The sequence below is a fragment of the Dysidea avara genome, chromosome 4 (assembly GCF_963678975.1).
Source record: "Dysidea avara chromosome 4, odDysAvar1.4, whole genome shotgun sequence".
NCBI lineage: Eukaryota > Metazoa > Porifera > Demospongiae > Dictyoceratida > Dysideidae > Dysidea > Dysidea avara.
Genome location: NC_089275.1, coordinates 5,795,314 through 5,808,336, shown reverse-complemented (window position 1 = coordinate 5,808,336; position 13,023 = coordinate 5,795,314). Strand labels below are relative to the sequence as shown.

Genomic DNA, 13,023 nt, shown 5'->3' with positions numbered 1-13,023 from the left:
TTTTTTAAACCTTAACTTTGGTTGGTCCAGGGATCTTTCTGTCATTCAAATATATACATATATATGTGACCCAGCCTGAGAAAACCGGTCTTATCACCCATGTCATCAGATTCACCCAGAACACAGAGCTACATGAAAAAACTATCTAATTTCACAATCAAAATCAGCTAGACTTTAGTGGTCTGGTTTTGCTGGCTGTTATCCCAAGCCCAGTGGTAATTCATAAGTGTGGTGTGGGGCCTTAATAGAGCTCTGGTCAGGCTGGGGCGTGTGTGTGGCTGTACAGCTCCGTGGTGTTGAATAAATACATCTGCTGTGAATTTCTTTTTAATTTAGCTGATTTTGAGACCTGAATGGCCCATAGCTTGGCCTAGTTCATCCCTATGCCTTCCTTTTCAATTTTTTGAACAGCTTCTTGCCCTCCATCTGCCCCCCTTCCCTCCCCTTTTGGAGCTCTCCTGATACAGTCAACCTTGGTTAAAAAACTATCTAAAATGGCAGGAAACCTAGTCATTGGCTACTTACACACTGGATGCTCTGGAAAGGTAAGGAATTGGCATAAAACATGTGAAAATTTGCTACACATAGCTTCAACCATTGGCGAGCTACAACACACTAAATACTTAAAACCACTATTTCTCGATACTTTTAAATAGGCAATAAGACCGGTTTTTTCAGACTGCGTCACATATTATTAATGTGTCAACTAAATGACACACAAAAATTTGACTGTTCTATTAGGGTGAGTATTTCAACTTAAACATTGAATTATCTTTGCAAATCTCAATAATTCAATTTTTTGAATATACTCGTCTGTTTCTGGAAACCTTAGAAACTCTCCTGGAACTGTCCCTGCATTTAATGACATCAACTTAAAAATTTCATGAATTTTGCATTATATTTTACTGGTAAGACAAGCAACTAATAAGGTACATATACTATTTCTAGGAAAATGTTACCAATTGTGCAAGCTCATGGTATACTTCAGTTTGAGCTTTTTTATGCAGTGTTTATTCTAGTTATAAGCTAAGACCAATGACAGCTGTAGGAGTACTTGAAACCTGTGTACAATAATATTATGTAAGGATGAAGCCAGACAAGAATCTAATAAGCCACTGGTAGCATTTTCAGTAATATTTCAGTGTATTTTTAAAGTTATATATCTTACAGTTTCTGACTGTTGCACTCCAGATCCCTCAATGTTTAGTTTCGAATCTTAAACCATGCTGTAGTAATTATGCTGTACCACATAGAGTGCCACTGCTAGAGACTGATGCTGATCAACATGAAGTAACTCACAATGCATATGCTTATAATTATACTTGCTTATCTAACAAATAGGTGAACTTACTACTTCAGTGTTGAGAGACTCAAGGAGAATCTACAACTGATGAGTCCAAGGCAGACTCGGCTTGATATCCAAGTTATCAAACATTCTCTCCACCAAGCTCGATGCCAGGCCACTAGAGTAGTAACTTGGCTGGTCTAAAAGCCACTATGTCATTATTCAAGCATCCTTGTACAGACGCTGCCTTTTGGTGCCACCTCAAGTTAGTGTTAGGGTGAATTTGTTATTGAACCGACCAATGTATCACATGATCCGGGAAGCTGCTCCACATCTTATATGCTTTCTCAGAAATGGGCCTCGTAAGTGGTCTTGGGGACATTAAGTTGTTTTACATCTGTATTTTTTCTCTCTCTCTAATTAAAAAAACAACAAAAAACTGCCAATTTTTTTAAAAATGTATCACATAGGGCTGTGCCGATACCGATATTATATCAATATTGGTACTGATATTACAAGTATCGGTATCAGTCAATTGCAAGTCTATAGTACAGATACTTCAGTGGAGTAATGTAAGTACTAGTAAAAGTACTATAAGTATTATTAAAAGCTCTCATTTTGCACAAGCGACTTTGTAGACAAGTGGTACGATCCTGGATTACACTGTGAGTTGACCTGGGTTTAATTCTCTTAAGTGGCTATATGCTTTTTTTTAGGGTTTTTGTACCACTTTTTTGGTAATACAATTTTGTTGTATGATACTACTCTGACATTACACCGACCAAAAATAGACAATGTGGATGAAAACACTGTGAACAATGAATTTTAGTAAATTCAACACGGCCATAGTGTTTATGCTATGTAATCTTATTATGCTAAATCTCACAATAATACATATCAGTTACTATTGGCTGAATATTTAATATCGGTTTATTAGTAAACTTGCATCAGAAATAGACAATAAATATCGGATATCAGTATCGGCTGTAAAATGTGGTATTGATACAGCCTTAGTATCACGTGATTGTTTCATGACTATATACAATCGATTTCTAGTTGGTCGTACAAGTACTGTAAATCTAAATGCAAAAATACCAGGTGGACAGTGCTGGTTTAAAATAAAGGATGGCTATATATACTTTCAAGCACTGTTAAATATTTATTATTTGTTTCCTGGGAAACCAACAGGAATCGACTGTATGTTTCAACCCCACCAATCACAACATTAACCAATAGGCTATTTATTGGTGTGCCACAAGATTCAATGCGGAAGACAAATCTCCCACCTCCCCCCCTTCTGGAGGACCCAAATCTCTTTTGATACTAAACCTTATAAGGCCAAAAATCGATTTATAACTCATGAAAACTTCACCTAAAACCAAAGTAAAAAGCAGCTGTTAAGTAAGATCCAAGAATCAGCATCTTCAGGTGAACTATAGCAAAGCACCTCTAAAACAATTATAGTCTGGTATTCAAGACATTCATACAAGTTGCATTCATAACCTAAACAGTTATTAAATTCACAAGCCAATAATGACAAAACATCAACAGTGATACACGTACTAAGAGGTGGCTATTTACTGCTTAAAAACTAACAAGAGAATCTGTTCTTCCACTCACCTACAACACTTAGCCTGTTTGTGCCCATCCCTGGATCCACCCCTGCAGATTAAACTATTTCCTAGTTAGAAACTGAATGGATTGCTATAATGGTGATAAATGAAATGGATAATCATGTGCATAGTTTGCGTAAAGGAGGAAATTTCAAAAAAAGTTGAATTGTTTATCACGGAGTGCGAAGCCGATGACCTTGCATTGAGATTGGCAAATTGTTGTGGAATAGCTATGCTGGCATAATGCTTTGCCAGCCTGGAAAATATACCGGTGCAATGGCTGGATTATAGCAAATGTGAACCCGTTACACTTGATTGTATGCTACAAAACAATTAAATTAAGGAAGGGAATACAATATGTCCACTGAGTACATCCCAGCAATATTCTAAATAGCAATTTTGTTTTACAGTTAATTCTATACTAATTTCTAATAAAGCTACACTGTATACGCATGTACGTTATACTTCAAAATGTAACTCTGTCTACAGTTTGCTAACTTGGAAGAAGATACAATCATTTTTGAGATACTGACATGTAGGAGTGACCATGTGGAGGTCTTCATTAGAAATGAAATCTGTAATGCGTATACCACGTACAGATTTTTCATGATCAACAATCCTATTACCATAACTAGCATCATCTGGGTTGCTATCATTGAAACTCACAGTAGGGAAATCTAAATAATGCTCATAGTTGTTGATTTGGTTTAATAATTTAACTTCAAAGTTTTCCCTCAGTGGCCATGGTAGCTCATCATCATAAGGACCTTTCATGTAACCCAGTGCTACCGTAAGGTGAGTACCTATATATTCACTATCACCAGCAGGACAAACACACAAAATCATTTTGTATCCTTTGGTGCTACTGTAGAAGGGTGCACTACACCAGTCCGAGCAATTGCGTTTATATTTCAAGAAATGTGACATCTTCACTGTGACCGGACAAGCCATTGTTGATGCTGCAGACAAATGAAATGATGAATGACCAGGTGCAATTGTTCTGTCACTATCAACTTTGTTGCTCAACTGATTTACCACTATCTCTAAAGCATTTAACCTCTCTTCATTTTTAACAAGTTTGTCTTCGGTTTTAGCTAATTTAAGTTTAGTCATCAGCAAATGTTCCTCCATATTCTCTTCGTCGTGACTCCTCTTACTTTTACACATCATCCTCACCTCACACCCCACATTGTGATACTCACATTGGACCATATCAAAAGGACAATCCTTCCTGTGTGCTTCCATGTCTTCACGGAGAAGCTTTCCTATTCCACATTTGTTGGGACAGGTTATGTGAAGCTTGGGACACTGCTCCATGTGTTTTTTCTTTATAAAGAAATGCTGACCTAAAATGTGGCATAACTTACATCTAACAATACGATGTGGACACTGAGTCTCAACATGACTTGTCAGATATTGTCGTTGTAACATCTCTCCACACTCATTGGAACACTTCACATCCTCAAACTGACAACCATCACTGTTTCCAAGGTGATTGTAGATGTCATTCAGCTCACCCTGCCACTCACAACCTCTCTCCTTGTTAGCACACATCACATGAAGACTCCTAATCTCTCGATCAGCTTGTTTGTTGGGAAATGTAACAAATTCTTTATCACGGCAAAATGGACATGAATTATTAGCTCTCCTGGCACCATCTAGACAAGACTTGCAGAACACTTGTCCACAACACACACTCAGGTAAGGATCTCGACTGGGGAAATGACAAACTTTGCAGATAAGACGATCTGGTGGTGTATCAATAAACTTGTGATCATAACCACCAACATTAGAATAAGTAGTTACGGTCATACTTGACAACAAACCCTGGGAAAAATATACAACAAATGATTCACACACTCTATAAACCTCCAAAGAGATATTACATGTAAGTGACCGGATCTGTGAAAAGGGATCTTATAGCCTTTCCAATTGTGTGTACTTGGCAACCCATAACTGGAATTGTGAATATGGTATCACCCTGACATTACGTCACATTACACTCCTCACATAGCACTATTTCATATTGTAATATGAAGGTGACAGGATAAAAACTCAAGGAGTTATGAGTAATCAAACTTAGGATTTGGAAAGGCTATAAGACCGCCTTTCGCAGATCCGGTCACATTTGTGACTTTATCAATAGAAAACTGTCTGTAGGATTACTTGACCATGTGGTATTACTTGTGAATATACTTGATCCCACTTCTGACACCACGTGGTGTTACTAATGAATATACGTGCGACTATACTTCATATCATATGCCAAAACATACATGCTTTTATACTATAAGAGATCCAGGTGTGTTTACACAGGAATGTGCATTGTCATCATTCCAAAAATGCACCATTTTGCTGGGTTTTCGCAGATCTAGTTACAAATGCAGTACAACTATAACATCTTTATACAAACTGCATACAAAGCCACACACATCAAAGAACCTACAGTCCTTACTTGGATATAATTGAGGCAGTTATATCACAGCAGGTATTACGTGTAAAATATCTAATTATTGACGCTTGTCCTCGACTTTGCTTCAGACTCGTGTCAATAAACGAGATATTCTACACCTGCTGTGATATAACATATAGGTAATTTAGGTATAGGTTTCATTGATATTAGCTTCACGAACAGAATAGATATAACATTATAGCTGCATCTGTTATTTCACACATACCATTTTTCAAAGGTGGTGTGACCAAATAGGGAACTTGTCAAAGTGATATTGTACAGGCTGAGCTGAGAGTTGGGTATTCTCCTTCGTATATATATATATATATAATATTATGAACTCTTTCAGTGAGTGACAAAGATAAGATGACTATCACATGACAATGCACAATAAGGAGGACTCTTCACTGGATGCAGTAAGGAAGCCAGTGACCAGAAGAAAGTTACCACTTCTTTCTCCAACATCAAGCCGATCAGCAACCCGAGTAATGCCACCTCTACCCTCAACAGCCAGGCCACTACCCCGAACATTCTCACCCCAAAAATGTAGACATTGTGGGAAAGGGTCATACCCTTACCAATCCTGTCCAGCGAGAGATGCTGTTTGTTTCTGCTGCAATTTGAAGAGGCCATTTAATCACACAATGCTTATCTACCACGAGAAGTGAATGAACTCACAATGGATGAGCCCTTGGACATGAAAACGACAAGTACCTGGATACTGTGGACAGTGCACAGAAAGAAATATGGGTAGAGATGAGAGGACAACAAGTTCCAGGAACTGCTGTTTGTCCCCCAGACTGTTTGCGCTATTGAACAGAGCTGAAGGGGAGAGAATCTGAGAGATGTGATGTAAAGATAAGATGACTATCATATGTTTAAATATTCACAATCTACATAACTAAATGCATGCTCTGGGGAAGTTTTTGGCCTTCTATGCCAATAACTTTGGGAGTTACAGCCCTACAAAGTAGCAACAACAGAAAGATTGATTTGAACCAAAAAAATTGTACAGTAAATATTGCATGGGAAAATAAATTCAGACGCTTACAAAAACAAGTACACAAAAAGGTTTGGAATTTTCAACTAGAGTAGGGACCATCTAAAAAAATAATTATTTACAATATCATCTAAAGAGCATACAACACACATACAAATAAACAGAAAGATGTCTCTGTAACAGTTTCAAAACAGTAGACCATCCCTCTTCAGAACCTCTCAGCCTGATGTCTAAAGGAGTAGCATAGCACATCGAAAAAAAGTACTGAAACAAGCTAGCTTGAGTAGTGCATGATATTAAATCACAGTAAAACAATAAGAAGTGTTACATCCCTACTGTGCTCAAGATACCATAATGGAAATGCACAGTAGGGATATAACACTTCTTATTGTTTTACTGTCATGCACTATTCCAGCTGGCTAGTTTCAGTACTTTTTATCGATGTGCTATGGTACTTACTCTAGTTGAAAATTCCAAATTTTTATGTGTGCTTGTTTGTTAACATTATTTTTTTTGACTGATGAAGCCACTCATACCACATCAAAAGAAAGAAATGGTGCCACGTGTCCCAGCTATATCAATTATCATCTGAAAAGTGAAGTATACATTACATTTCGTTGTCAGCTATGGTCAACCCGTTACACAGCATTACGAATTAAGAACTGGTCGAAAAGCACCTCTGCAATCCACGCATACCATATCAAAAGAAAGAAATGGTGCCGCACGCCCCAGCTATCAATTATTGTCTGAAAAGTGAAGTATCCATTACGCTTTGTTGTCAGCTATGTTCTACCTGTTACACAGCATTATGAATCAAGAACTGATTGAAAAGCACCCCAGCAATCAAAGTAGCCACTATGAAAAATACGGACGATTTCCATTACAAAGGGAAGCCATCATGTGCTACTGCCAAATCAACACCTTTTGCTGTCAGCAAAGATGAATGGGACACAAAAAGGACTCTGGTAAGTCTGCATTGTACATACTGTGGTATGCCAAAAGGCACCTGTCCGGCTGAAGCAACATTGAACAGTGAAAAAATCAAGCCTGTAGCCTTAGCCGCTATTGAGTTACGCTTGTCTGAAGGCATCAGTTACTCAGTCAGTTAGTCAATAAAAACAAGTACACAAAAAAATTTGCAATTTTCAACTAGAGTAGGAACCATAGCACATCGATAAAAAGTACTGAAACAAGTTGGAGTAGTCCATGATATTAAATCACAGTAAAACAATAAGAAGTGTTATATTGTGCATTTCTATTATGGTATCTTGAGCACAATGGGGATATAACACTTCTTATTGTTTTACTGTGATTTAATATCATGGACTACTCCAACTTGTTTCAGTACTTTTTATCGATGCGCTATGGTCCCTACTCTAGTTGAAAATTCCAAAACTTTTGTGTACTTGTTCGTTAACTTTTTTTTGCAAATAATTATTATTATGACTGGTAAACCCACACAAACCACATCTGAAATGGCACTGCACGCCCAATTATTATCTGGAAAGTGAAGTATCTATCACGCTTCGTTGTCGGCCATTTTCAACCCGTTACACAGCAGTACAAATCGAGAACTGTTCGAAAAGCACCTCTGCAATCAAAATATCCACTAAGAAAAATACGGATGATTTCCGTTATGAAGGGAAGCCATCACGTGCTACTGCCAAATCAACACTTTTTGCTGTCAGAAAAGATGAATGGGACACAAAGGAGGACACTGGTATGTCCATGAAGAATGTATTGTATGTACTGTGGTATGCCAAAAGGCACCTCTCGGGCAGAAGCGATGTCAAACAGTGAAAAAATCAAGCCCATAGCTTTAGCCATTATTGAGTTACGCTTGTCTGAAGGAATCAGTCAGTCAGTTAGTCAGTAGAAAACTCTATAGCAACTTGTCGAAAGCATTTCGAGTCGATCTGAAGGCTTGTTTGGGCTTAGTTTTACCTAACCAATACTGCCTCATCGTCATCTGGGAAAAGTGAGGCTGGGTTTTGGGTGCTTTTTTCATGGGATATGACCACACCTTTGTGGTCCCTACTATACAGTACTATGTACTGTATGATGGTTGTAACTTATGAATGAAATGGTATACAGAGTTGCAACTTGCATGGGCAAATACAAAACAGTTATGCGGAAATTTTTCATAAGGAATTTTATGAAAACAACCCCATTCAGACAGCACAATTGATCATATGCATGGCACTGTAAATCGCTAAAATTAGCCTAACTGTTACTACCAGTTTGTTCTATAACTAGAAATAGAGATGGCCTGCTTGCCAAAAGTTGAAGCCAATCCCACACATGCACAGACGGCAAGATTGATCACATGCGTGACATGGAGTGATATTTTTGGCCAGAAAAGCCCAATTCTTTATGATCCCTAATAAAATTATACAGTACAATTGTACTGTATGTTAATAGTACTGTATGATTAGTTAAAACACTGCCATCTGTGTGTACAGAAAATACAGCATGTCGTGGGATGTTTTGAGGCAAATACAGCACTCAGCTATGCCTCGTGCTGTATTTGAGACACCCCACAAGTGCTGTATTTTTGTACACACAAGCATTGGCAGTTCTTTAAGTGATATACTGTACTTCCATGCGGTCATCTTCCTCGAAGCGATTACCTTGAGTACCAGATTTGCTCACATAATACCTTCATGGTGTCTTGGTAATCAAGCCCAAAAGTGTCTTCAGAGTGACTAAACACTTTTCTGATAAGTCGCTACAAAATTGTACCATTAACAGAATGCCTGCCTACCTGCAGACAAGATAAGGATCAAGCCTGATTTTTTCACCGTTTGCCAGCAATTCAGCCCAACAAAATTATAAGATTTGTACTTAACAGAATTTTCCATATACTGACTGCCTACCTGCCTTTAGACAAGTGTAACTCGATAACTGCTAAGGAAACAGCCTGATTTTTTCACTGTTTTCCAGCACTTCAGCCCGACTAGTGCCTTTTGACATACCGCAATACCTAGAATGCACGCATTATTGACTTACCTTTCTGTCCCATTTCTTTTCACTGATGGTGCGAGGTGTCTGTTTGAGGTAGCGTGTATGGTTTTCTCTGCTGACTATTGTATTTATTATGAAAATAGTCCATATTTTCTGCAGTGGCTAGATTCACTGCAGAGGTATTTTGTGTACTGCTCTTCATCTGTAATGCTGTGTAACAAAGTTTAATGGGATTTCGCTTTTCCACAATAATTGATAGTTGGAGAGTGCATTAAGACGTGTATGGTATGTCAGGCATTCTCCCTTTTGATGTGGTATGCACGTGTTCACCAGTCATACATAACTGTGTTACAAAAAAAGTTAAAAAAAAAAAAAAACAAGTGGAAGGAAAAATTAGGAATTTTGAGTAGATCAACGAAAAGAAGTATGTAATGAAACAAGGGATTTATAAAGGGGGGGCTAACTCAAGGTACTAATCTATTGATTGCAACTAGGGGGTCTTGGGGCATACCCCCTCAGGAAAATGTTGAAAAATGGATGCTAAAATACTGCAATTTGGAGACATTTCCACATAAAATGCATATTTCTGCCTGTAGATATTTTATATACTGCCTTTAGATTATAGGTATGACTCTCTGCAGCATTTGCTAATGGAAAGGTTTGGGTAGACAACCAATTAAGCACATGATACACCTTCTCACAATTGCAAGCATGATAGAATAATAATTTCGAAACTGGAAAATTTCAATGATACGAGATTGAATCTGAGAGCATTTTCAATGGAAATTGTGTACCTGAATTAAGTATACCGGTACCGGTAATAACTACACAAGTAGATGAATCAAGCCTTTTAAACAGACCAATGCACTTCATTGTATGCATAGGTGCAAGCAGATTTGGAAAATTCCATAACAGAATTAATTTTTATGCTCACACTGAATGTTCTATTAGAGTGGTTAGGTGACTGTTCTATTAGAGTATCTCGATCTTGTACACCTCCAATGCTGATCTGGGTCCTTGTTGCATAATGATAATGCCTGGGAAAGATGTTTATAAGGTGGGTTTATGAGTATTTGTATTATTAGTGATCATATAGTTATGATTAGACAAAATTTCATTATAATCCTCAGCATATTGATCAAGTAAAGCCTAAAAGTGAAAGATGGGCTTCGGCCACCAAAGTCCCCCCCAGATCTGCCCCTGCTAGTCTAAGAGCTGATTTACATGCACATCATTTTGTTATTGGGTCATGAAGAAATGATAACTCAATGACAAAACTTGCGTTGCCAGACAAAGTTCAGCTACATAGAATAGCTTTAAACTACTCTAATAAAACAGTCACAAAGAGTGAAGGTGTTTCCTTGACAAGTCAACCCACACTGCTTGCCTTACAATGTCTCACTAGGCAAACATATACACTTATGCAAGTCATAGATAGGTATATATTTCCCCTACTTTGTGCTACTGCACAATTTTGAAAATTTTGGATGTTCAATTAGAAAACGGGCCAACACATTTTGTTACTATAAACGTGGAAGAGCGTAGCATATATTGAATCCAGATTTTACTCCACTCCAGTCTACTTTGTTTCCAAGCATTGAGCCTATGATTTATCATCAAATATTATAGACCATATTTTTACTAAATGTGCACCCCAACACTAATAAAATTACTGGCAAGGCAAGCAGCAATTTATTGTGATTGCACAACAAATTCAGCTACATTCTACCTGTTATTAAAACATGGTGCTGAAATACAATAGAATACAATAGAGTATACAATAGATTACTAGTTACTATTGTTACTAACTGTAATGCAGACCACACATACATACACTTGTATGGGAAAATACTTTTTGACCACACAAAGGTGATCAAGTGACCATTACCACAGATTCTGTTGTGTATGACATTAGTCATATCATGACAAAGCCATTATACTAAATTTTAATACCGCCACACCCTATGGCCGTACTGCGTGCCTGTTGTTTCTACTATGGTTGTCTGTTTAATTTTAAACAACAAAAATATTGTATACCACCAACATCCTAGTTTGTTGGCTACAATTTGACACCAAGCATGTCAGAATCCATTCTCTTGTTATCACAGAGAAATGAGCACATTTCTAATACAAATGCAAACTTTCTCTGGAAACAGACATCCCTACCTTATCTACTTAATTAATTAACCAGTTGAGCACTGGGTGACAACACTGCAGGTAGGCATGCACTGGAGGAATGACGAATGAATCATGGAGGATTTCGATGAAATAATAATTGACAACCTTTGGTACCAACTGTCCAGGGACATCTTTTGCCATCGTTCCAGTCCATCATTGATGGATATATTGTGGCTGCAGAAGCATTGAAAATGGCTAGAAGGCACAAAATAATTCCCAAATGTTACAGAAAGTTTTGATGCTCGTCACCCAGATGGTGAGAAGTCTCAGATCCTTTCCAGACTTACAGCATATGTAGGCAGACATGCACCCAACCTTATCACAATACTGTGAAGAATATTAGGTATTTCTAGTGTTGGCTGGTATGGCAGCTTGAATTCGAAAGTTCGTGTTTCGTTTTGTAAGAAAGCAGCCCTGTGCCGCAAATGTAGCAAATTATTTGCTTACTGCTGTGTGTATTTTAACTACAACAACTCTAGATAAGATCTGGCTAAGTAACAAGTTTCATCCGGTCCTTTGTGTGGAGCACGAAATTTAAAAAATAAATTTTGCATCTCGTGAGATACTAAAAGCGATATTCCTGTGAAGACAACAATCGTGCATCCGGTTTCACGGTGCATCTAGCAATGGTATACTACGATGAACATCCCACATTGGTAAGGGGATTGATTTGTAAAAGTTGATTTTTCGGTTTGCGGACCCTACCTATGCAAGTCCTTTTGACACCCTCTTGATCCCAATTGCAAGGGGGTGACACACAGGCACTCACTGTAGGCAGGGCCGCCCAGAGAAATTAAGGGGCCCAGGGCAATGAGTTAAAGTGGGGCCCTTGACCCAAGTTGTAAGGTGAAGACCAAAAAAAAAAAAAAGGTCACAACCTACTGGCAATGACAATAACTACCCATCACCAACCATATCTCCTTATCTATAAGCTTGCTACACTGCTCCTCTGAAGAATACTGTGACTGCTCTATTAGAGTATATCGATCTTTTAAACAGGTATTCAGGGGGCCCTTCGTGGGGCCTCCTGGGGCCCCTTTCAGGCTGGGGCCCGGGGCAAAATGTCCCAGTTGCACCCCCCCCCCCCCCCCCCCTGTGGGCGGCCCTGACTGTAGGTAGACCATGGTCAAAGGATTGACTGGCCGAAATTTTGCTTTGACCTGTGACTAAGAGCATTTTCCGATCTTTGACCGGTGACTTAGCGACGATATTTCAGTACTTTTCGATTGTGGGTTGGAAATTTTTACCCTTGACTTTGGTGGCCTTGACCTTTGATTTAGAGTTTGACCGCGGTCGCAGATCTACCTACAGTGAGTGCCTGTGTGTCACCCCCTAGCTACATGCCAATACAAAAATCGTGATGAAAAGTGACACTTACCAAAGTGTATCTATTCCCTAGACCCAGTAACTTCCTCAAGGTTAAAATTCTAATAACAGCAACAGTGTCTTCAGCATAGGATGGGTTGAGTCCGAGCCTCCGAGGAGTAATCTTCTTTGTCGCAAGCAATACACGTGCTACAAGTGAGCATTA

The 13,023-nt window shown here is 38.4% G+C and overlaps 1 protein-coding gene across 1 annotated transcript; it reads right to left on the bottom strand.

The window, feature by feature from the left end:
- Positions 1–3,231: 3,231 nt before the first annotated feature.
- On the bottom strand, positions 3,232–13,023 carry LOC136253014 (TNF receptor-associated factor 4-like). The gene is made up of 2 exons (XM_066045601.1): positions 12,872–13,023; positions 3,232–4,725 (listed from the first exon to the last, which is right to left on the bottom strand). Exon 2 carries the CDS (start codon positions 4,708–4,710, stop codon positions 3,382–3,384), a length of 1,329 nt encoding a protein of 442 aa, XP_065901673.1. The 5' UTR covers positions 4,711–4,725; positions 12,872–13,023; the 3' UTR covers positions 3,232–3,381.

Excerpts from the sequence above, each read along its gene's own strand:
- LOC136253014 (XM_066045601.1), bottom strand. The coding sequence starts at position 4,710 with ATGACCGTAACTACTTATTCTAATGTTGGTGGTTATGATCACAAGTTT.